This window comes from Enoplosus armatus, chromosome 3, assembly GCF_043641665.1.
Source record: "Enoplosus armatus isolate fEnoArm2 chromosome 3, fEnoArm2.hap1, whole genome shotgun sequence".
In the NCBI taxonomy this organism is placed as follows: Eukaryota; Metazoa; Chordata; class Actinopteri; order Centrarchiformes; family Enoplosidae; genus Enoplosus; species Enoplosus armatus.
The window spans coordinates 16,066,470-16,092,461 of NC_092182.1; the positions used below are offsets into that span (position 1 = coordinate 16,066,470).

The 25,992-nt window shown below is 42.4% G+C and overlaps 1 protein-coding gene across 1 annotated transcript in view; it reads right to left on the reverse strand.

Annotated features, from left to right (window-relative positions):
• cacna2d2a (calcium channel, voltage-dependent, alpha 2/delta subunit 2a) overlaps positions 1 to 25,992 on the reverse strand; it is a 131,043-nt gene that overhangs the window by 18,915 nt on the left and 86,136 nt on the right. The window contains exons 6-12 of the mRNA XM_070903344.1: positions 25,664 to 25,802; positions 14,948 to 15,079; positions 14,661 to 14,718; positions 4,330 to 4,380; positions 3,945 to 4,044; positions 2,310 to 2,471; positions 664 to 774 (exon numbers count right to left, since the gene is read on the reverse strand). Of these exons, the coding sequence (XP_070759445.1) occupies positions 664 to 774; positions 2,310 to 2,471; positions 3,945 to 4,044; positions 4,330 to 4,380; positions 14,661 to 14,718; positions 14,948 to 15,079; positions 25,664 to 25,802 (753 nt within the window). The remainder of the gene's footprint in view (positions 1 to 663; positions 775 to 2,309; positions 2,472 to 3,944; positions 4,045 to 4,329; positions 4,381 to 14,660; positions 14,719 to 14,947; positions 15,080 to 25,663; positions 25,803 to 25,992) is intronic.

Below are 25,992 nucleotides of genomic sequence, written 5' to 3' on the forward strand. Positions count from 1 at the left end.
TCACTAATCTTGAATTTGATTAGATTAGCCTCCCAGTCAGCTCACACATCTGTCTCCAACACAAGACTGCAGTGAGAGAGTTGTCAAACTGCAGATTATTCCAGTATGACAGCAGCCGTCATTAGGGAACTGGATAGTAATGGATATCAGAATAAATATTGGTGGGAATGTGAAATGGGGAAAGGAGGGGTGGGGGAGACAGCAAGACTGGAACAGAGACACAAACTGAGTATCTATTGGCTGTAATTTTATAGGCTCTGATGATAAAGTGGCTAATTAGTCAGCAGGTCAGAGCTGTTAACACCAGAAGCAAAAACAACAAAAGAGACAGAAGACGAGACACAGAAAGAGAGGAAGGGAGAGAGATAAAGAAAGGCCAAAGAGATGAATCACAAGAGGAAAAATCCAGAATCAGAACAGCCAAATATGGAAGTGAAGAAAGCTTGGAGAGGACGTTATGTGCACAGACTGGAGTGCTTGGCATGTCTGACAGCCTAACTAACACAACTGCCTTTGCACTAATGAGACAATGTCAGCAGAATACGGCGGGAGACGGCGAGGGAAAAAGGGGGGCCTGCTACAACAGTTTCTGGACATGCATGATCTCCTGGGCTGGCAGAGCGAGTAGATGAATAGATAACAGCCTTATGGGGACAGACTCACCGTTTTGTTGGGCCAGTTGTACTTCTCGAAGATTTCCTGTGCACGATCCTCCCCGCCATCTGTAAACATCATTATCATCTTATTGCAGTTGGCCCTCGGGGCACTGCTCTCCTGTGGCACATGAAGAAGGGAGGAGGGAGGAGAGAAGAGCAAAGAAAGAGCGGGAAAGAGGGCAGGGAGTCAGGTTAGGTAATATGCAAGAATAAAAGGGGAAGGGGATCATGCTAGAGCATCATTTAAAACTGTGTGGTAAAGTTTAAACAAAACATTACATAGATATGGTAACAAAAGTATAAATGTAATGTCAGTAGTGTCACTGATATTTTGATACTCCCTCAAGACTTTGTAGGATAAAACTGATAAAGGATCATTTATGTTTGAAGTGCAGAATGGAAGTAGGAACCTTGCTGTATTGTATATGGGAATGTACATTGATCAGACCATTTATTTTATTTATTTCAATTAATTTGTAGACTGGGCCTTCCCCTTTAGTTTGTGCAATTTATTTTCACTTTAATCTAATTCTTTCCTTTTCTCTACTTTTGACACCATGTCTTTTAGTAATGTCTGCTCCTGATGATGTAAAGCTTTACTTGTTGCCATGCACCAAACCTTTACTCCCCCCCCCTCCCCCCCCACATATATGTCCACATATAATTTTCACGCACTATTCTTTTATTTTTCTTTGCCCTACATTTTGTTGCAATAAACTCATCTAAGCTTTTATTCTTAGCTTTTCATCATACATTTACAAATGTCCTGGTTGGTAGGCATAGGCTTGTTCATATCATCAGAATTTTAGGATTTCATTTCAAGTATACAACATTACTCCAGAGTTTTTCACAAGCATTTCAGCACTATATGCTCAAAGCCAGGCAACAGTTTTTAGCATTCAGCTTTGATACAACCCCTCCTCCCCGCCTGCCTGCACGGCAGCTGCCATTGATATGCAGGCCAGCGGCACGTCAATCTGACAAGATTCTAATAAAGATAAATAATATTGCTACAATTACATATTTTTATTGTGCTTCTGCCACCAATCATGGGAGTGAGTCTCTCACAGACAGCGATTAAAGGGCCCTTTTTATTTCTCATTCTGCTGGCAAGGGAAGGTGGGTGGGGGGCAGCTGGCACTTGGCTCTATGCCTCCAAGCCCACCAGAGGAATATAAAGTGTCTGTGGCTGATCTCCTCTGGGCTGCGCTCATCAATCATCCCATCAGAGCCCATTAGGGTGGCAGCCTCTTAAAATACACAGCAGCATACGGAGCTGAGGCAGCACCTGTGTCGAGAGCACGTGGATGCCTGCTGCTGACAGACGTCACCACTGTGCTGGCTGCTGCAAACGTTAATGTGACTCCATCGCAGCAGCAGTTATTATCAGACCTACCTTTGACAATGACAGAACTCTGGATACGTCTTATACAAACCTGGACCACTCACTGTCAGCACTGTTTTATCACTGTTAATTCAGTTTTGTTAATTGGATTGGACAGTAACCCTGACAGGATGTGTAATAACATGCTGGAGCTATAGCACATAGTTCCAGCATGTTAGTGAAGACTTTCTGGAGACACACAATTCCTCAGCCGCAGACAAACATCCACCCTTGCATTGCCCTTCCCTGAAAGGCTTGTTGGCTCTTACATTGAGAAGCTGTTCAAAGGCAAATGTGAAGCCAGACTTGTAATCTGTGGTTCCTTTGGCTTGCATATGCATGACGGCCTCCTTGAAGATCTTCTTGTTACGAACATTGGCTTGGACCAAAGTCCTGAAGCATGGAACAACGGCATCGGCCTTCTCGTTGAACTAGGGGAAAATACAAAGACACACATGAGCATACTCTAAATGTATACTGGCTTTTCCCGACAACTGTTTCTGTGTTTTCTCTGTCATGTGTGCGTAGTTCATGGCGGCAGGATGCAGACGTGGGTGTGTGCAGATGTAAGCTGCCCTGCCACTCTCTGGCTGGCAGTAAACACTGGTAATTACAACTTTCCACACAAAGAACAGGTGCAACTGAAACATCAGTGCAAACCACTGAACAGAAACCCAGCCAAGGTAATATCATCTGTCTCATCTCATCCACCAAATTAGCCTAAAACTGTGTGTGTGTGTGTGTGTGTGTGTGTTCAGGCTTGTGTGTGGCATACAGGTGTGCACGTGGTGTATATTTTTCCACTTGTGTGCAGTGTCTACGCATGATTACAATATTAGCAGCAATGTCTGTAATAGCAGGTTTCAAATGCTGTTTCTTCTTGAAGGTCAACTTCAAAATCGACTGACATTTTCAGGACAGATTGATGTAAAACATAATGTGCGAGAAAAGCTGACATTTCTCATCGGTTGGTTTTGGTTCATATTTAAATCGTCAGACAAAGAAATCAAACACATATTCAATATTCATCACTCTGTCACTTTTTTTTTACTATTACATTTCCTGTGTCTTAAAATGTTAGGAAATACAGTTGCTGTGAAACAAGATTAAGAAAAGAAAACGAGCTGGATTACATCTACTATCTAAAATAAATAAGAAATGAAGTCTTATGAAATAAAGTCTGTATTATTAAAACTAATTATCTTACCATTACAGAAGTGAGGCCACAGTTTGTCATAAAGAAGTGTGCTGAAGCGTGGAGACACCAGAGATGATGTTTGATGATTATTTGCTCTTAATTTTTGGTTATTAATGTCTTTTGTGTTTGCAAATAATTCACAGCAAGCTTTTGTAAGCCCTCACTTTCTTTATAAGGGTGAAAATCAGATGCGTTGGCTCCCAGATTACCATGCTCATTTCTTGCTCTTAGAGCTGGGATTTAGAGGCATACAGTGGCTAAGAGCAATGGATTATGAGGGATTACCGAAGGAAGTCTCCAAACAGAGCCACCACACCGAGCATGTGGATGTGTTTGTGTGTGTGTGTGTGTGTGTGTGTGTGTGTGTGTGTGTGTGTGTCCTGCAATATAGGATAACGTTAATATTTCCCTAAACATTAGTCCTAATGGAAAGCTTGGTAATCAGCAGAGAGTGAAAGAGAGAGACCGGCACAATCCCACATGGACAACGGTGGTGCAGGAAAAGCAAATACACTATAATGAGGGAAGTGCGGTGTTTCTACTGCAAGCAAACAACTGGGAGCATTACAAGCATACTGTGCCGTTTGCTGACTCCCTGCTTGATTAGCACCTGCTTAATGAATACAACAAATATTTGTGTTATTGTGGCTTTCAGGAGTGATTTGTATCATTAATGGCAAATCATGGTCTGCAAGCTTCTACTCACCCTGGCCACATTAACGTAGTCGTCGTCTGATAGAGTGTCCAGCATCTCCACGACGGAGGTTTTCATCAGCTTCAGAGTGAGTCCGCTGACACTTCCGCTCCTGCAAAAAAGGTGCAATGAAGCTCAGTTATGAGAAGACAGATCCTAATCCTGCTCTTATGTCCATTGTCCTAACTTGTGAGGGACATGTTTTAGATGGTGATACAATCGTAAGTGGACTTCAGTTAGGGTGAGAAAATGAGCTGTGAACGCTTTCCTCTGACTTTAGGCTTTCCTCAGACCAACAGGTGGCACTAGCGCCCTTTGAAGGAAGACATCTGCCCCAGCCAGGAGGGAAATGTTGAAAGGGGAGGCAGTGAGAGAGAATGAGGAGTGAGATACTCACACATCCACAATGATGACCATGTCCTTTGGAGACGATGCACCTTGGATATACCTGTACAAAAGACACAAAGAATGGGCTTTAATTTGTTCCCATAATCTTTGAGAATTGCACTAAAGAAAGAAGACAAAGTCACAATGAGCTGAGCCATGATAATATGGAGCGACCATGGCTGAGCCCACTTAAGCTACAGAATACTGAAAAGGCTTATGTGCTTAGAAGAGTTAATAAGTTGTGTTACATACTTCAGTGTTGGCTACAGCTACTGTCGGCTGACTTCAACAGAGATACTCCTCTTTACTAAATAACAATGCCTACTCTAAATAATTACTGCATAAGCCAAAGTAATTGCTAGTTTATGGCCTAAATATATAATAACACATTCACTACAATGGCCTGCAGTGAGCTGTACAGCCTTCTTAGCACACACGCTATCACTGTAAAGACAATGCTGCATCTACAAGGTGCAAAAAATAACGTGTATCAACAGTTGTAAATCAGTACCAACAACCCAATTTCTATTTTTACAAGGGCTGAGATTCGTGTTGTGTGTTCAAACAGGCTTTTGATATTCAGATATTACCATTTGGCTAAATATTTAACTCAGAACCTGCATGAATTAGGGAGTTTATTCTTTCTTTTTCAAAAATGTGACATTACATTCACCTGTTGATGGTGTTTCTCTGTTTCAAGTGACATTTAATTTTCCTAAAATCAAATGTGACTTCGTTCTAGTGAAGTAATCTACCTTACACTGCCTTACTTGGCTGTTTAAGATACCGATAACACTCACAAAAGACAAAACAAAAGATTTCAGGACTTCAAATTAGCATAAATTACCTATTAAAGTGGAATTTTCTGCAGTCACGCTATGGTGACTCATACAGTCTAATATGCTTTATATTTAGTCACTTGAAATTTATATAAACTTGTCAAGGAGCAGCCTGAGTGGTGTTGACCTGCACTGCGGAGAGCCTGTGCTGAGCTAAGTGCTGTCAGTAAAATAAGATAGCTGATGTTCGGTTCCTTTGATGACTCATCAGTTGGGCGTCAAACACATTATTTACTGTGGCGGTGCCTTTGTTGGGGGGAGGCACAATCTGCTTAAGACCATTATGCCTCTGCTGCAAAGAAACTGCTAAAATAAGGCTGTTCTGGGTGTGTGTCAGCCACGGCACAGCGTAGGCCCACAAGGCAGAGACGGCACTGAACTAGCAAGGCCAGACAACTTGTGTCCAGGAAGAGGCGCACACATAATGTCTGTCCACGGTTGATAGAGGATGACATACAGAGGGAAATCAAAAATTCCCCTCACTCTGTTCCAGTGGCAATTAAATTCAAATTTACCCCTGATACAAAGGGAGCTGAGATTGATGGACATTATAGGCTTTTCTATGGCACACTGGGAGGGGGGAGGGGGGATTCAAATGTGAGCACGAGTTTGACATTCTGAGGAGAGAGCAGGCAAGCAGTTAGCAGCCGTCTTAGGCAGAGGCAGAGTAATCATCAGGGGTCTCTTTCTGCTGATTATCAGCCGTTCCGCTGAGTGTGGAGAGAAGCCAGCTGCCTGTGGGCCAGAGAGGCTCTTTTCTTATGCTCGGCCAAGCTGATATGGAGGTAGAGCAACAGAGCCCCGGTAGGCTTCGCCACTGCTCCCACAAGTCTCACCGCTCCCACTCACTGGCAGGCGCCACTCCAACCTGCAGAATGACCCCTGACCCGTGTTGAAGTGACGTCCCTCAGCACACTGCCTGGGCTGCTCAAATCCGTTTTTCAGACACAACCTGGGCCCCACTCTGCTGAAAAGCTGCCTGAAACCCCCAGATGGAGCAGAGACTCGGCACCAGCACTGCCTCGCAAGGAGTCGATTAACTGAGCATGCCCAGAGTGAACATGGGCAAAGTGTATGTGTGTGTGAGAGAGAGAGGGAGGGAGAATCCAATTATTTTCAATAATAAAGGATGCCACATCAAAGGTAGAACTTCCTCAGCTCTCCACAACTGTGTGGCGTATGAAATCAGGTCTGGAACCATGAGGCATATTGGCATGCATGACTTTTATCAATTTAATTACTGAAATCTTAATTTGAGGGAGGGAGAGGGAGAGGAGGAGAGAGCTGAGACTCCACACAGTGGCGGCTTCTTTCATTCGAGCGGATGGGGTTTGTGAAAGTGATCATCGATGCAGGACGGAGACTCGGTCAGAATGTGGTCCACGTCTCCACTCCCTCAGGCTCACGGACGGAGACACCCCGTCTGGAGATTGAAGGAGGGTCATTTGGTGACGGCTGATACCTGCAGACCAACTGCAGATTTTCATTAACTTCTCTGGTCAGTCTATTTCTCATAGAGGAGTATAGTCCTTTAATGGGACTTCCAAGTTATTTTGAAGGGGCTAAATGTTAATTATAAAGCAATGCAGACTTCAATTACTAATATTCATTACAGATCATCTTCCACACCCAATGTAAAATCTCACAAAAGGAGAACTGCGCTAGCTTTGGCCCTAAAATCTGCTGAGAAAATATCACTTTCAAGCAGATCATTTCTCTCTAACTGTGAAAGAGGCAGCATTGATCAGCAGTAATGGGGTTTAGGAGGAATGTGTGAGCAGTGATGGAGTAGAGAGGAGTAACACATGAGCCAGGATAGCGTCACTCAACACTGAAGCTATAGTGCTGCCATGGCTGATTTTCCCCACAGATTGTCTTGGCGTATCAGCACCGCTCTCTTTTTCTCCCTTTCCATTGCCTAAAGTACAATTGAATTTTCTCTGTGCTTCTGAGCAGAGAACATCAGGATCAGAGAGCGGGATGGAGTCAAGGATTTTCAGTCTCCAGGCTGATACGCCGTTCTACGGTTCTGATAGATAAAAATCATGAATTGAGGCCGGTATCAGTGTATAATTCTCCACATTTTGACTCATGGATCCAGATGTGTTGTTTCTGCATGGATTCCAGTCAGTAATTACCTCTCAGCTTCTGCCCGCTGATGCCATTCTTTCCCTGTCATTACCCAGTCTCCTGCGTGCCAAGGCCAGGTGACAAGCAGATGGGCCTGGCTGGTGCTGAACTGAGCCCTGTCGGCCATTCTGTCCCACCACGACACGACCATCAGCCATCAGCCGGCAGACACAACATATCAGCCCATGGCCTCTCTGTCCGTTCACTCAGAGTTATGGCTGGTATCTAACCACTGGTGCTGAGTCATCATGGCTAGTGAGAGCACTCTATTCCAGACATCATTATTGTATTTACATATGAGAATGTGTCAGTTGCTTTTTACTCATTACAGAAGATAAACTAATGTGAAAGAGTCCAACTCGTGATGTACAACTGGCCGTGATTTAGTTCAACCTGTTTGTGTGTATACCTGTCCATCAAGTGAAACCTCATAAACTAGTATATAAGAAATGCCAAACAAGTAGGGGCTACTTTCTTGGCCATGTGAGAACAACTGCCTAGTGGTTAACTAACCAGATTCAATCAAACAGGTAGACAAGGTCCAGTTCAAGGCACAGTAAAAATAAACATAAAACACACACATGAGCAAAAAAAACAAAAAACAAGCAATAAGTAGGTTACTTGGTCCTTATAGGTACATAAACCATAATATATACAGTAAAACCTGAAAACCTCTAAGAACACAAAAAAAGTGACCATGTTTCTGGAAATTATAGGGACTGTGCAAAGTGGGAATACTATTTTTTTTTAACTAGCACTATACTTAAATCTACCATTTACAAATGGATTTTTTGTTATACCCCTTTAAAGCACCGTGGCATTAATTATTAAAGTCAGTTATCAAGCAAAAAAGTGACAAACATTTGCTGGTCCCAGCTTCTCAAATGTGAAGATTTACTGTTTTTTTCAGTTTCATGTGGTTGTAAATTTTCCTCTCTTTTTGGTGTTTGACTGTTGACCTTGAGCTCTGAGAGCTTGTGGTGAGCATTTTTGGCAGTTTTTTGATATTTTATATATAGACTAACTGATTAATCAAAAACATAATTCACAGATGAATTGATAAGGGAAATAAGCAATATATATTACACTCTGTAACAGAAGACATTATAGCTAATAGCTAATTGAAAATACCATGTAATTGCCTAAGCTTAAGTGGCCATTGCTTTTTTTAATTTTATGATATATTATTAACCAAATAAATTGAAAAGCAAGTCTGGCCACAGCAGCAGTAGTGACTTGTATGGCCATTAAAAAATACCAGAAAGTCATAACACACTGTACATCATGTAAGTCATGATATAAACGTGTTCACACCATCGCAGTGTGTAAAATCAAGATAAAGCCTGATCTGTGTGTGCAGTCGACATGTGCTCTTTACACTGAGGTGGAATGAGGGATCGCCCTAAATGAGAGGAGATTAAAGCAGCAACATTCACGGCCACCCCACCCTCACAACCTGCCACCACCACCCATAAATCTAAAAAGAAATGCATTATACAAGCAATGAACACAATGACATATTCTGCGTTGTGGTGATTGTATTTTGCTCCTTTTGCAGCAGTCTGGTAAAGGAGTCTCATTGGAATTCATGAAATAGTTTTATCATGGTGCAGCGCTGTAAAATCAATACATTAACTGTGCCGGGGGGCTAACTCTCTCAGGAGATTGTGTTTATGCACCCTGACCCATTCCACAAAGTGTTGTGCATTACATTTAAATTGGAGGAATTATCCAAAACGTACATTTCAGAAACACGCGATAGATACATGTCGCGTGATGCATGGAGGGGCTCGGCCTCATAATATTGTGCTACAGTAAGTGAGCAGGAGCAGCAAGTGTGGTCTTTTTTTTTTTAAACCATATGTATTGGCTGCATTGTACAGTGCATATACATAATGAGTGGGATGTATATATAGTACCATCTGTATTGTATGTGTGTGTGTGTGTGTGTTTGTCCACTGTAATATGTGAACTTTCTTCACAGTGTGAGCTCTGATATGCATGCATAATATACAGTAGATGTAAGCAGTGTAACCACAGAAAAATGAGAAAACTGTTTCTAACACAGTAAGACTGCTAGTGTGTGTGTGCGTGTAGGTGTGTTTGTGTGCATGCTCCCATGTGTGCGTGGATTTGTGTTGTGCTGATGGGCTTATTATTTTATGGACTGCTGCTCTCTTAGTGCTCCCGTGGATGTGGCAGGCGAATAAAGATTGAATTAAGATAAAAAATATAGGAGGACGGCGCCCAGAGAGCCTGCAGGAGAAAGAGATGTTGTCTGCCGTTTATTTATTCCACTTTCTGTTGATTATTGGATGTGTTGGTACCAAGATTCACATTTCCATATTTTCGGTTATAAGAGGAACACACAAAATGTTATGCTAAAATTTTCAACCACTTTTCTTTCTGAAAAAAAAAAAGAAAAAGTACAGAATATTGAATTAATCATGCATATTGGAATACATCAGCATCAATTATTAGTAGACAAGTGGAATAAAACCTCTCCTGCTGTGTCTCTCATATGTTGGCTCAAACTGAAATGTCAAACATTTTATTGGGACTAAAGCTGCTAAAGCCTTGTGTCACCTTCAGTCTCACCAATAACACGCCAGTCTTTCTTTTGACTCTGCTTCTCCCTGAAGTGGGGTGAAGAGAATCAAAAGGAGGAGGATGCAAAGCTCCAGATGTTGGGAATGGTATTTTGGGGAGCCTCAGCTTCGAGGATTGACCAGCAGTCATAATATTTACAAAGAGGTTAGATTGACTTTTTGAAGAAATCAATATGTGATATAGACTACATGCTGTTGTGAGCCTGGGAGGTAATGGGATCTTTGCAACGCTTGGCTAACAGGACTCCATGCCTGTCTCTGGTTATTTCTCTCTTCAGCCTTTCACTTTTCCCTCTCCCTCTCTCTCACTTCACCCTCCGCTTCGCTTCCCTTGATAACACGAACAGACATTATAATGGACAAATGTTAATAATTAATGTCAGAGCAATTGGAGACAATTAAGTGTGTTGACTGGACCATTAATTTTCCTGGGGGCTGTTGGTGGGGGAGCAGACGGGGAGAGAGCCCATCTGTAGGGGCAGGCGGCCCTCAGATCTTTTTCCTCAGAGGTGCACCTGGTCAGCCGTGCCGTCATCCATCCGTCCCAGGAAAGCTACAGGTCTGTTACGCTACAAACTGGCCTTGAATCCTGGCCGCCACTTTCAGTCTCTCCATAGTAAATCACATCTTTTACTGGGGGACTCTTCCCGGAGACAGTGTCAGTGCAAATGTTACTGAAGTATGTTCCTGCGATTGCATCTGTGTATTCCAGTTGCTATAGTGCTATTTGTGACGCTGCAGTATCTATCTGGCATATCAGCTCATGTGATCTGATGTATGTGTGAGTCTGTGAGGGGAGGAGTGCTGATGGGTGTGTGGGAGGATGTGTGAGACTGTGTGTTTGTCTGTCCTTGTACATAATTTACTATACGTGCATATAAACTCGTTTGTGCCTGTATGTCGTTCAAGCCTATGTGTTTATCTTTGGTGTTTGTTTAGACTTGTGTACTTATTTAGTCAAAACTGTAATTACCAAAAAAATGTGACATTCAATTTTACTTATTTTTCTGCAGTGACATGTAGCGATCCCTAAATTAGTGTTCTCCAGGAATTTTTGGTACCACTGACAATGTCGGTACTGGTCACTTAACGGGTCTAATATCTGTGTGGGTGGGCACTAAAAAGTGTTTGTAGTATCATTTCATTAATTACTCCGTACATGTGTACATTTGAATCACGGAGTAACTTACGGAGTTCTGAGGCTACAGGACTACCTGTTGCTGTGAATTTTGACAATATCACCACAACTGGACCCATGAAAGAGAGCCAGCACTAGCTACACCCTCCTACTTTATATAACATGGGACAAGCACAACACTGCATGTGTGGGAATACAAACTTAACAGCACGATGGATGGATCCTCCCAAATGTTGAACGTTGTAAAGGGACAGACAGCTCCCAGCAAGACTACACAGCTTTTTAAAAGAAGAAATAAAACTGGCTCAATTCAACATCCTCAGGGGTTTTGCTGTTACAGTCTTGCTTGTTCTGGTATGACCAGTAGCTTATGGTGGCTAATGTTAGCAAACTTGCGGTGTAACTGACTAGCAGACTATGAATCTGGTCTACTTGTACTACTGTTACACTAAGTTTTAGCATTCACCATTATCCTGTAAGTCTCTTGTGGCCACAGTGGTTGTTGTTAAATCTCGGTTGATAGGAAAACACCCATCTAGAAGCTTGAAGCTTAGATGCTGTTTCCACAAACATCCTCTTAAAAAATGAAAAAATATAACAGTAGCAGTACAATTATAGTTTATATTTCTTAACACAAAAAAGGAGGAGAATTCAGATTTCACCTTGACTTTAACACCAAGTGGATGCATGAGTTGTGTTCCTCTTAGCATCCGTACGGCTTGTGTAAAGGCTCATGTTGTTGCCCTCGTGACGCATGCTGCTATCTGCTGCTGTCACATAAGCACACATGATGGGCTTACCTAACCCCAGAGGACTGTTTTTGAAACGTGCGTGATTGGCCGACCTCTCCAGAGAATGTCAGTTCGGGGAGACAGCATGTTAGACTATAATCACACAAGTCTGACCTGACATATCATGACACTCCCTGCCACGGCCCCGCCACTCAGCACGGCTGGGCACAAGTTGCTAAGCAACGGGCCACAGGAATGTCGAAGACTCCGACATGAGGAGAAGCTCGACAGAAGTGACAAACATGGAGGACCAGGGGGGTGAGGAGGGGTGACGAGGTGTTCCTCTGAATACACCTCTTTCTCTGTCTAACCTTGTGACACACGCTGCTGCTGCTCAGTGTTCTCATCATCTTTCTATTTCCTTGTTCCTTCCTGTCTCCGGGAAGTGTCCCCCAGTCAAAACATGAGTAAGAGAATTAAACTCGGGGGTGCTTTGGTTTGTTGCGCTGACGGATCAGAGACAGGATCCTTGTTTTAACTTGTCCTGCTACACAGTGGCATGTGTTTTCCAGCATCTTTCATGTTTGTAGCGTTGGCTACTGTGACAGTGGAGCACTAGGGAGACTTCTGGTGTTCACTTAATTCAATTGTCAGGGAACACCTTGTTAGGCTCATGATTGTACTGTAGATACATGGAAGCTTGTTAAAAGGCACAGAGATCTAAATGTAAACAAAAGTGTCCCCCCAAATAAAAACCTGCTATTACTTTCTAAGTCTCTTTTATCCAACAGGGGATACAACAGTACAACAAGAGCAGTAAGTACCGTAAGGAGGATGTAAACTGTGATTTTGATTTTTCATGTTGTTTGGAATATAGTTTTATTTTGGTTATATTTCGTACGTTTTAGTAACCAGTGCTGGTTGATTAGGATGGAAGTGCTGTCATTTCCATGTTTTAATGGAAGAATAAATTGAACCTTGACTGGGCCTTTAAACTCCATATTATTTCTGAATGAATGCATTCATTCTCTTTCAGATGTAAAGATTGAGTATTTTGGATCTTGAGCTTCGTACAAATTTCTTTTCTTCTTTTGCTTGTCTTTTGTTTGTTTGGTCTGAACTGGTGGACTTCATCTGACAAGCCTGGCCTGACCTCAAACAGCCACTCAGGTTGAGCTGGACCGAGACAGAGATGGAAAACGGGGTCAGGTCTAATCAACATTGCTGTCATGATTATGTCCAGTTCACTCCAACCTGTAACCAGGCAACAGGCAGGGCTGCCACAAAGCCGATGTGACAGTGGCAGGTAGATTGAATGTGGAAGGGTGGACAGGAAGCTTGGGTGGGTGGGTGAAGGGGCTGTTTGGCCCAATGCAGCCTAGTTCTGTCCAGCCCGTTACACTCGCCCGCCCCGGCACTCTGCATAGGGATCAGCTGTTGCACAGAGAACCCCAGGCAAAGGTGGGTACTTTAAACAAAAAACATTAGCCCCTATCTTGTTTTGTCCTCGTAGCTAAAGACAATGCATCAACATTATCACTTACTGAGATAAACACGGGTCAGGATAACGTCTTGATCTCATTCCATTAAACAATATCCTTTATTTAGCTCTGGGCTGGAAGGAGCACAGGATGTCTACAGCAGCCAGAGACAAAACACTGTACAGGAATTCTAATGCAAGGCTGGGTTTAAGAGTCAAAGCCTTTCTTTTGTACATGTGGTCCTCTAATGTGCAGATATGCCTGAATCAGCCAGTTTAGGAAAACATGTTTTAAAGATTATGTCCCTTTTAAAACTTGTTTTCTATAAAAGGATTTGTCAGAAGCATTTTTATAATAGCTACATTGATGCATACAATATGTTACCTTTGTGGAGAGTACTTTAGTGCAGTGAAGTGCATGTAATAATTCATAATAGTTGTATGTAAGTAGGTTACTCCTTTTCACTCCAACACTGTGCAAAAATTATTAAGATGAAAAGACCTTAAATTATCTTAAATATAACATCAAAAAGCAAGTGTGTGGACACAATATTATGCCTCCATTATAACACACAAATCAAATGTGTTTACAGCATGTGTGTAGACTCAGATCAGATCACAACAGTTTGTCACAATTTTAAGACAGCATGACGGTGCTGCTGCTGACAGCACAGGTGTTGCGATGACAAGTTAAATTTCTGCAATTTTCTGCACTTTTCCTCTGCTGCTGCTGTTTGTATTGGTTAGAGGCTGTCCCCTCTGAGCTACACAATCCCCTTTACTCTCAACGCTCAGCTGAACTCACCTGGTGCCCAAAACACGTGCCTTCCAGCAACACTCATCTGGACTGGTATAATGCAGCAAATTAATACGTACATTCTTAGAAATGTGCCAAATTTATATTAGAATTTAACACATTTATCTGTCAAATAATTCTAATATTTACTCATTTACATTATGAGTAAAAACTGTCTATAATGTACTTTATATCTGTTGATGCTACTATATTAAAGTCAAACTCCCAAATGAGATAGTAAACTTATCAATACCAAACCCAACTCTTCCTCTTGTATTATTACTAAAAGATGGCCGGAGCTCATTTTCTTGGATGATGATCCAAACAAGAACATTTCTAAGCAACATTATTCAGACAGTGCACCCACGGTTAAGGGAAATGCCAGTGTAATTGTCTCTAGCACCATTATTGCCCCTGAAGTGTCCAAATGTGCCGATTTAGGAAATGAATTCCTCTGAAAATCACTTCAAGGTTCAGAAATGATGAGGATAATGGATGTTTTTTTTTAGAAATCTTCCTCAAATGGCCAGTAGGCATTAATAAGTAAAATCACACTGATATTATGCTGAGACAAAACACCTTGTGAACACAGGTCCTGATGGTCCAGGTGACACTTACCATGGTCTTCTGCGGACGTCGTACAGGTCAATCTTGTTGGGTGCCCTCCATGGAGTGGCTGGAGAGAGCAAGAAAATAAGTTATAGGCCGTACAGTGCACTGTAGGATATTTCAGATCAGATTAGATCAAAGTAATCATAATTTCATTCTGTCCATCGAGCTACCAGGACAGCCATCTGATAAGAGATTGCCAATGTTCTGCAGCCGAGGAGCCCATAGGGTCAATTTAGACTTTATCTTGCCGTGAGTTATAAGGCAGACTGTTGACTCGGTACCCTGCGGCCTACCTGGGTAGTATCGCGTCACTCCTGTGGCACTGCCAAACACCTGCCAGCGCAGAGAGCTGTCCTCCCGACGGTTTTCAATGAAGACCCTCTCCAGCGCCTGGGTCCAGTTTAACTCATTTAGGATGACTGGGGCTGTAGGAACACACACACACACACACACACACAGAAACACACACAATCAGACTCACAATAGTGAACTGGCAAATATAGTTAAGGTTCACTGTTTTCTGGTTGACCAGTTTACAAAGAAAAATGCTCAGTTTTTCGAAAGAGAAGATAAAAGTTTAAACAGATTTTAATGTCCCCATGCAACCTTTTTGTGAATCCTGCTGCAAGAGGACACTATAAACCTCAGTTTTCAGACAAACAAGGTCCTCTTGCAATGAGAACTCAGAATATGCTTCTGGTTATAGAAAATGTAAATGAGCTGCTGATTATGTGCCATAGTCCCTCAAAGTACGTATAAAAAATAAATGCTTAAACTACAGGCACTGAAAATAGTTTTTTTATAATCCGATTTAAACCCAGTTTTGCATTATTGATTTTTTTTGCACCTGTTTTTTTTATATTGAAATTAAATAAAGATAAATTCCCTGATTTTTAAATAAAAAACTCAAATAATGAGCCCTAAATACAGTGTAACCAAAGTGCAAAACACCAGGTTTTTTCTCTGTTAGTAACCCAAAGGTCAACTCTCTTTGCTGAACAACCTTGTCCGTGCCAGCAGCAGCAGCAGCAGTAAGCTGAGCACATAAGAATGGATGTATGCAGGCAGCTCGGCCGGCGGTGGCCGTCTGAGCAGGGCAGCAGTCTAATCTGGGTGATCTCTGAGGAGTGCAGAGGGGGAATCCGAGATGACCTTGGAGGAGGTCATATGTCACTCGCAGCATGTGAAATCCAAACGATTTCAACAAATGTCCACAAGTTTGTGTTTGTGTCAGAGGATTTGTGGTTTTCTCGTGATTGAGGGGAGAAGGGAGGAGAAAGGGGGGAAAAAGAAGTAGCGGTCTGCTTGTGCATGCGCGGTTTAACGCATCAACGTGTGTGTTTTGAGTTAAAACGTAGGGTTGCAGATATATCTCACAGGTCAGCGGTACTGGTGAAATGGATTTATGGTTGTGGACAGAGGTATTCATCATCTAGTCAACAAGAAGTAGAATAACAACCTGCTGCTGGTGGTGGAATAACACTACGTCAACATGTGTCTCGTCTCCTCTCTACCTCAGACTCTTGTAACTTATATTGTATTTACACTGTCCTCCTTTTTCTTTCACTTTCTGATCCAGATTATAGTTTTTCTATCCTCACAACATGAAACAACATGTATCCACACACACACACACACACACACACAAACCAAAAATGCTTTCAGTCTGTGTTTAATGGCTAAGCCGAAGTCAGAAGATGGGGAGTGCAGAGGTTTAATAGCCACCTGATTAAAGAGGAAACAAGACGAGGCACTGAGCTGAAGAGAACTTCACTCGCTTCTCCGATTTAATTACTCAGCCAACCAAAGCCAGACAAGCCTCTGAACCGACAAGTCCAGCTTTTCTCAACCCCTCGTTTGAATTTCACACAAATAAACGATCATTATCCACTCCTCCCATGCTTTTCAATTACTGCTCTGCCTTTTGACGAGCTGTCAGTTTAGAGGTAAGAAATGCGACCTTCCCCTCATCCACAGCTCACCTCCTTTACTGTAAGCTGAAAGCCTCTGAATAATCACAAGCACATGAGAGTACCTAAAAATCATAATATTGTCTTTATTTTTTTCAGTCAAATGCTCAGTTGCACGTCTCCAAACTCTCTCTAAAATTGTAGCTGAAAACAAAAGCTAACTTTCATTACTCACTAGCATCCTGTAAAACAAATGCATGCAAACACACACATGCGCGTGCACACTCACTACAGCAGCACTAAGCAGTGTCTGGAGGATAGGAATATATGAAAGCCAAATTGCTGCCATCACCAAAGGGAGCTCCTCAACATGTTTTTCTCAAAATTCATAGACATAAACACAAAGGAAGAATGGAGGAGGATAGAGGCAGCCCTACAGATGGGGATAAACATAAAAACCCAGAGAGAGGGGGAGGGCGATTGATGGAAAGCAACACAGAAATTAACACGAATGAGTGGCTGCTTTCATAGCCCGAAAAGGCAATTTCTCGCCCATGAGGGAAGGAGTGAAAAAAAACCTAAACAAACTTCACTTTAAACTCCTAAACTGAAAATGGCAGGGAGATGATTGAGGACAAAGAACTGATTATTTGAAGTGTTTTATAACAAATGTCAGATCACCTTTGTCGTCGCTTAGTAGGTGAACAACTAGCTGGTGAAAAAGTTGTTAATCACTGTTTTATAGCTGGCGTCGTTAGGACAACTGAGGCTTCACCATCATTGTAAAACATCACTTTTGATTTATTGGAAAATAATATTCTCTATCTTATCAATCTAACGCTTTGTCAGCTGTTCGTTTGGTTATTTGATGACTCACTCCTGAAGAAGAACGAGTGCCAGTGACATTTCTGTGACAAACTTAATTGCATTCTACCAGAATTAGAAAGTAACACAGCTTTATGTTCAATCTCTCATAACACTGTGTTTACATTTGCCAGGAGTCCAGATGGTCTGAAGAACTCGAAAGAGTGAACTAGAGAAAGGAATTAGTGAGACTCTCAGTGACATAGATGAATTTTCAAACTTGCTGCAGTCGCTCCAGAGACCGGTGGCTATATTTTACTGATGTTTGTGTGGAGATTATCAAGGAACCAACCCATGCATTTCAATTTCATCTGGGACATGCAATACACTGTGGTCAAAGAGCCATCTGATTAATGTGTAAAAAGTATTATCCTTTAAGCATGAGCTATCACAGCAGGTTGCTGCGGCGGCAGCCTGTGTGCTGTGAAGTCCTGGTGCTCTTATCTGGAGAGGCACTGGCTCTGTAATGATAGCTGTCCCAGACAGGCCAAGGGCAAAGAAACATCCTGCGACCTCTGTTTAAAACTAGCTCAATCTCAGCTACCTTGACTAACATCAAGGTGTTAACCAAACTCTGGCTATGCAAGAAGTGTTATCAGCCACAATGCTGCCCAGGGCTGCACGCACACACTCGAGCTACAGTGTGTTTCCTGAAAGTTCATGTGTTCATGACTATTGATGGAGGCGGTGGTGTTTGTGTGTCTTTATTCACACCCAAGCGCTGCTCAGTCTTGGTCTTTCATCAAGGGCAATAAGTGTATGTGTTCATGCTGCCAGTTCAAACTAAACCAGTCAGATGCAAATGTGAGCCACCTCTACTGTCAGGCCAACTCACACACACACACACACACACACACACACACACACACACACACACACACACACACACACACACACACACACAAAGAAACATATCTGCAAGTGATCTCCACAGAAAAACGGGCACATCAGAGATAAGAGAACACAGCAAACTAATTCTCTTTGATTTATTCAGTGAGGATATGCCACGACTTCTCTGGACAGTTGATAAAAAGACAAATTTCCCCTGGGGGGGAAATATGCCCACACAGGCAGACAGGGCCTCCGAGCGCTGTGTTGGGCTCATCTTTCACGTGAAATGCGCCTCTCTCTGATATCTTTAAAAGGTAATTCATCAGCGTGCCGCTCCCCTGACATTTAGAGCACCCTTGGCTTTGCCCCTTTATGGAGCAAGACTGCACACCAAGTAGGGAAACAATTATGAGTGGGATTTATGGAGCATCTCTGCGTGAGATCATTTCTCAACCCCCCCCCCACCACCACCTCTATACTATGACCCCACCCCCAACCCCTCATACACACATTATTCACACTGATATACCCCAGATAAAGAGCCATCCAAACCAATTTGCGCCTTATGCCCTGTATTAATCCAACATTATATAAATAGGTTTGTGCACCTACTGTACACACAGAGCAGAAAATAAGGCACAGCGGCCTGTAATACATCATAGCAGAACACAAGTGGTCCCTCATAACAAATCCGTAATTGAGCTAAAGCTATTAGCCAAGTCCTTTTGAAGAGTCATAACCATTATCACTGTCATCACCATAAAGCGTTTACATATTCTACTTTTTAAACAGAGTGGCTAAGTGTGTAGTGCGGTAGTTCAATCCCACTTACTTTGACATATAGGTGACATTACTCACACAGACAGGTGGGGCAACACGGAGACAAACACAGCTTGTGTTGAATCTTAGTGAGTTAAAATCAAGACAGCATATTTTCCCTAAGTCGTATCTTAAAGGGAAGGTTATTTTTCACACACTTGTTCAGCTAATGCATAAAAACATAATTCACCGACAATTTACAGCTTCCTACACGATTTCTGTCTGTAAAGTCGAGTAAAGAGAGACGATGTCAGAAAACCATTAAAGTTTCATTTCATTTAAAGGGTCAGTTCACCCTGATTACAAAAAAGCATATTTTCTCACCCTTGTGCTATTCAGCCATGCAGATTGTTTGATACTTTAATTCAGATAATTTTTCCAGATTTTGAAACAATGGAGGTGAAAAGAATTGTGTTTGTGGTCGTTGAAAAGTGACATTTACCAAATTAAACAGTTAAATGAATTTCTGGCGATTATTTGAAGCCCCTTACTGTGAGCCGTTTTCAAATAGCACTAAAGATAAGCCAGAAAATGTTTTTGTTGTTACACTTTGATAAACCCACACCTTCCTGCACAGTTCGAGGTCATTTACAAACCAGCATCTCTGCATGCACCACCTCCTTCTGTGTCTCTCTGCATTGTCAACCCAATTCCTTCTCCATCTCCCTCTCTCTGCTGTTTCCACTCTCTGTCTCTCCTTCTGTCCTCTTCTTTCAGGGCTGCTTTTGTGGCCTGGCTGAGTGTTAAAGAGGCCGAACCATAAAAACCTTTCATCCTGCACAGGAGACGGCGGCACCAGGAACTGGCAGCAGCTCAGACATCCACAAAGACGAGCTAAAACAAAGTCTAAGCCTTCCCAGAGAAAGAAATTGTCTTTTTGTAGCCTTGGTTGAGAAAAAATAAGGCCCAGAAGATAGTGCGTAACCTAATTTGTATTCTTTGCCGTGTACTTTACAAAACAGTCTCCAAGAATTTCTTTCCAACTGAAACAGCAGCATTAACTAATTATAATTAAAAGTCATGCGCAGGATTCCAGCAGTTTCACTCAGGAATAGCGTTTAGTATGAGTGTCATTGAGGACTTCAGTTTTCTAAATGGTAATCTCAGACTGGGAGGGGGGGGGGGGTTGGCAAATGGAAATTTCTCTGAGGAGGGATGATGATTAAATATACAGAATAAGACAGAAGGGAGAGATTTCACCACACCTCCAGAGTGCTCCTCCAAATATTTTTTTTCTAATTAAAGAAGAGCAGTAAATAATAACAAACACATGAAATGTAATTTGTGAGCCTGGTGGTGAGTGAAGTGGAGTTTGCTGTGATGACTGTTCTAATTAGTGTGGGGGTAAATGATAGTGCCCCTTCACTGGGCACACACTATAGGGGTGGATGGGTGAGGGGCAGAGAGGGAAAGATGGAGTCTGTAAAGTCAAGAACGACAGAAATACAGCCCGCAGTGTTTATACTGTCTTTCTTCTCTTTTGGTTTAACTTTAAATCCCATTTCCCTTATCCCCCCTCTCTCTATCGCTTTCTTTTCTTTTTTTTTTCTTCTTTGCACTTTCACTCTTTTTCTTTTTTTCCCTTTCACAAATCACTTTTGCTTTTTTTCCACACATTTAAATCTGGTTTGATGTTGAGAGGGGCTGAGTTGATCTCCAGTGTGGCGTGAGTTGGTTGACAGGAAAGCTTCCTCCACTGGAAGGAACCTGGGGCGTGTGAAACGAATACAGGCTGCATGTACTGTACCGGGACACACACACACACACACACACACACACACACACTCACACACACACATGCACACACACAATGACGACATTTTACATTCAGCGGAGGCAAATCTCAAGATTCACAGCTTATAACTTTAAGATGACAAATGTAGCCGTTAGAAAAGCGGGAGCATTCACTAATTGGAGCCACGGCATATAATTCGACTAAGTAACAAAGCATCCCTCTCATTATCACTTCCCCTTCCTTTTGTGAACAGACCTGAGTCTGTCTATCAAAAGTCGCCTTTGTCCCTGCAGTACCAGGCGAGCTGACTTCTCTCCAGATCCATTTTAAACAAGATGAGAGCCTTCAGAGGTAGTTTCACTCAAACGAAACCCTGCAGATGCAAATCTTTCTCTTCTTTTCAAATCTCACACGACACTGCGTTGACTCCCTATCTGCTGTATCTGTTGCATTCAATTTTCCAAAGCACATTACATACACCCCATGCAATTTGCTCTTTACAAAGGTGAACTGGATGATTCTTTGCCAGGAGCTTCCCGGAGGGGATCCAACCACAGACCAGACAGTGTAGAAGCAAAATGGAGGCTAACATTCAAAGGGCAGGGAGTACAAGCATGCCGCTGGTTTATGTACTGATTTGTTTTTTACCCCTCATGTTAATCAAAATCTCATTAATAATTAAACGTTTTAGTCTACTGCCTAGCCTACACATTGTTTACATTTGCCATTACTGCTGACCACTTTCCAAAGACATAACATTTTAGCTTACTTTCCGTCATAGTGTGAGATAGGTACTTCACAACAGTGAACATTTTCTTCTTTTTGGTGAAATATATGTTATTGTCCCATGGCTGCAGGAATGCATCAAAAAAGTCCTGGTTTTTCACTGGATTTTTAAGTTAGCTTTTCGAAATATTCATAGACCAAAATGAACAATAAGCAAACACAGATGTTGTGTAGGTAGGGAGTAATGGTTGAAAGAAACTACTCTGCTGACGCTAGCTCTTAAAGCAGCTGTAATTAATATCTGTATATCAACAATGTATCACATGACTACGTCACTCGTAGTGATGAACCTACAGTCAATTATCATCCAACTCTGAAGTTCCCTCATGGAGCATTTTAGCATCTTTCAGCTAATTGTTTTGGTTTTTACAGCCTGCAACTGTTTTGGTTCACTTTCATCAACCCTGTTTCCAGATGCAGCAGGCAGCTGTTTTCAGTGAAAAAGCTCTAAAAACCCACTGTACGCCACCTGCCCAGCGGCAAATGGCAGACGGAGAAAGCAGACAAACTAGCTGGAGAACATAGAGGAGCATTTAGCAGCTAAAGAGCCAGGTAATTTTCTCAGGAGTTGGTGGAGACGAAAAACTAACCTTAAACCTAAAACGTGACGTATTGAAAAAGTAAAACTAAGAAAGGAGCAGTGACTGGAGCAGCTGGACAGGCAAATACAGGGAAGAGTGATAATGATGGTTGTGGTGTGTGTGTGTGTGTGTGTGTGTGTGTGTGGAGGGTGGGGTGGGTGGGTTAATCACTCAATGCCAAACATTTAAGCTCTGCTCTTTCATCTGCACACACAGTTAGCTGGTCCTCGCCATTCATTTCTGACAACCAAGTTTCTCACTGTGCCTGACGACAATAGCAAACTGACAACATGACGTTAGGCCGCTGGAAAAGGCACCGCATGCAGCGGATTTAAACTTCATATTTAATGAAAGGACTTTCCACATTCACTCTTTATTCCCTGCTGGGGACAGTGGCTGCTTATTCTCATACAAACACTAATGTAGTCATACACTACTATGTGTGCACTATACACACATAATTACTACCTTTTTAAAAAGGCAGATTCACAACCTTCTGTTTATTCAACATGTTATAATATACATGCAACTGTAGAATGACCCAATCTGGCTTAGTATCCTCTATCCAAACTCGGTCCAATTACCGGCAAAATTCCACTGAATCTACAAAATAGTCACCACAGAATAATTTGTATATTCCCTCGCTGTTTTCATCCTTATTTTTCAGTGATTACTTTAAAGATTATATTCCCAGAGCCCTTCCTCTGCAATTATTCAGCAAATCCCTGCCTCTTCCTCATGATTTCTGTAACATTCACTGGGTGAAAAAAACCTGTTTCTCCACAGACGACACCACCCACATCAATTTATTCCTTTGTGGCTGTGTTGCAATGTCCATTCTGTAATAAGCGATGATAATTAGAAGAAAACTGTATGAATGTTTGACCTAAGCTAATTAGAAAGTTTGCAGACTTGGCAGCAGGAATCAGCAGTGGGATAATGAATCATAAAATGGTTCATTACTGCGCTCAGGGAACACTCTCAATCTCAATAAACGGACATGGGGCCTAGCAGACAAATCAAACCAGGACGCATGCACTGCCTCATTTAGCTGCTGAAAGGATCACAATAAAAAAAAAAGAAAAAAGAAAATGCTTATTTTTTCTTTTTTTTTGCTCTAAATGGTTTCTATTATTAAAGTGTCTCTTCTCCTTCATTCTCCTCTCATCTCCTTTCTTTCTATCCTTCCTTCTATCTGTGCCTCTCTCGCAGTCCATCTCCAAGGACACCCATTTTGCTGTGACTGGCAATTCATGCTGCCATTTTCTAGAAAACAGTCAATTTCTTCAGTGCATTAACAATGTGTACAAATCAAAGCAAGCTACTCCAGCAACACAGAGCACGAGTGCTATTAAACAGCACTTTTCACAACAACTGCTGAACATTATGCTGCACATTGGACTGTGCTCCATTCTTCCTACAGGTTTCTTTTCTCTGCCTTTCCTCTGGCCTCCCCCTGAGGAACGAGCGTTGAGTCTACCCACTCACACTGCTTGTCTTCTGCTAATCCTAAACCCACAGATATACTGTAGATCCAGACCTCTCCAGACCCAGAGGACAACAATCTGCCCACATTAGTTTCCTCAGACATCCTCTCCGAGGCACCCTGCAGGCTCCCACTGGTGGGACCGGAGCAGAACAGGACATACAGATAATAATCCCCTTTCACCATCTCTCTAAAGCAAATACAGCTGAACCCATGACCTGAACTTGATACACATTTCTATAAGGTAAGTTGGATAAAAGAGTACTCCAATGATTTAGCATCTTACACCTATAACTTTGTCAAACTCACGATGGGCAGTTTTAAAAATAGATGCAGAGATATTATCTGTTTTTTCTCCATACATTCATCTCCCTTGTCAAAACCTGGTGCCTACATTACCCGCAATGCACCCTCAAGGAGTACCCCCAAGACATGTAAACAAACTTTGATGTGTAAAATCGGACTTCCCCTTTAACTTTTTCTACATTGCACATTTGACATCTCAAAATAGATTACTCATGTATCTACATTAGTGCCTGGGACATTCGGTTTGGTGGTAAAGTATCTTTAAGAATTACTGTACATTTGGGCGGCAACACGTTTCTCGACACTGTTTATTTACCACCACATTAAACTAAAACACAGCACACATGTTCATAATGGAGTTGGCACAAAATCTGCAGTTGGCAATCTCAGCACAGCAGACCGCGCAATGGGAGCTAACTAAACAACATCAATAGTAAACATTTCCCACAGAAGAGAAGTGAAAAAAAATGTATTCCGTGCACTGTACCACTCTACTCTTCTAGTCTCCACCAGGCTCAATCAAGAGGCCTTTATTCTCTGACTCATATCTTCAGACAGGGGAGCCAGGGCTGGCACAAAATGGCTCCAGGAACAATGTGCAGGCCTGATTGCTCTATTGTGAGTTAGCTGTGGCCTTTGACATCTCCTCCTGAACCAAGAGTGTCTAATTCTGACAAGATTTGTCTGGAGACACAGCTGGAGGCCATTGTCACCGACAGGTGCCATACACTGCCTGTTCAACAAAGAAGGCGGAGAGCTAGACAATAACAGAAAGGAAAAATTGCCACTGTGAAAATGGCTGTCTGTCTGCACACGCTCTGGATTTTGAGCCTTTAAAGAGGCAGGCAGAGAGTGTCCAAAAGGTTAGAGGTGGATAACAGAGGGAACATGCCAAGTGAAATCAGAGTCCCGGAAGGTACATGTGTTCCCTTTTGTCCATTTGGCAGCTGCACACTAAGGAGAGTGTTATGTCCGCAGGGCAGCATGGTGCTGGGCAGGAAGGGCAGGGTCCACGAGCGGGGAAGACCATGCCCACGCAGAAAAGCAAATATACAGTACAGATCTGATGTGAGATACCGTCTGTCATCTAAAATCATGTTAGTGTGCTAAAGTGCTGGCTGATGTGAAAGGAGGGAGAGATTGAGCTAACGTACTGAGAGAGTGAGGGGGAGAGGTCAAGTCAGAATAGAAGACTGTCATCTATCCACACGGCTCAGCAGGTCTACATGAAAATCAGGAGGAGACATGTTGGTACATGCATGATACAGGTAAAACTGCTGAGAGCGCCAACAATCTTTTCGCTGGGCCTTTCATGGAACCTGAGGTCTGTCAGTGATCCACATGTTGCTTGTTGCAGGCATTTAAGAGCCATTTTCTATGTGGTCATTGATTTGTTTGTGCGGAATACTTTTTTATTTACAATGAGTAGTTTTTAAGAGGAACTACATATAAAGGAAATTCAGTGTGTGCTCACACAAAGGTCTTGAGGCAACTCTGCAGTAGGTGTGTCATGTTGAACTATAGTAGCTAATTCAGCACAGTTTTGATCAGCAGTTATGTTATTTATGACACAATGCTACCAGAGCACTTCGGTGTTGAAGGATTAATTTCATGAAGCCTATGCAGTGCCACTCACGCTATCACCTTTCCACCAGAACACTAATAAAGACCAAGTATTCTTGCATACTCACAGCCTTTGTATATGTCTGTAGGAATCTGGACCGCACTGGAAGAGTAGTTGACCTTGTTCTTAAAATTGGGATCGTCCACAAACTCCAGCTCCAAAGACAACGAGCTCTCCAGCGGGTTCTCCTCTTCTCCATCCTCCGCCTGCACACACACACACACACACACACACACACACACACACACACACACACACATGGACGCACACAAACACACACACAAACACAAATGTGAGCGCACAAATAAAAATGCATAGATAGAAAAACAGGAGAAATATGCAAATATAGTACCGCATTGTGTCACCTTCCATATTGAGGCTTTACAGCGCCCATCT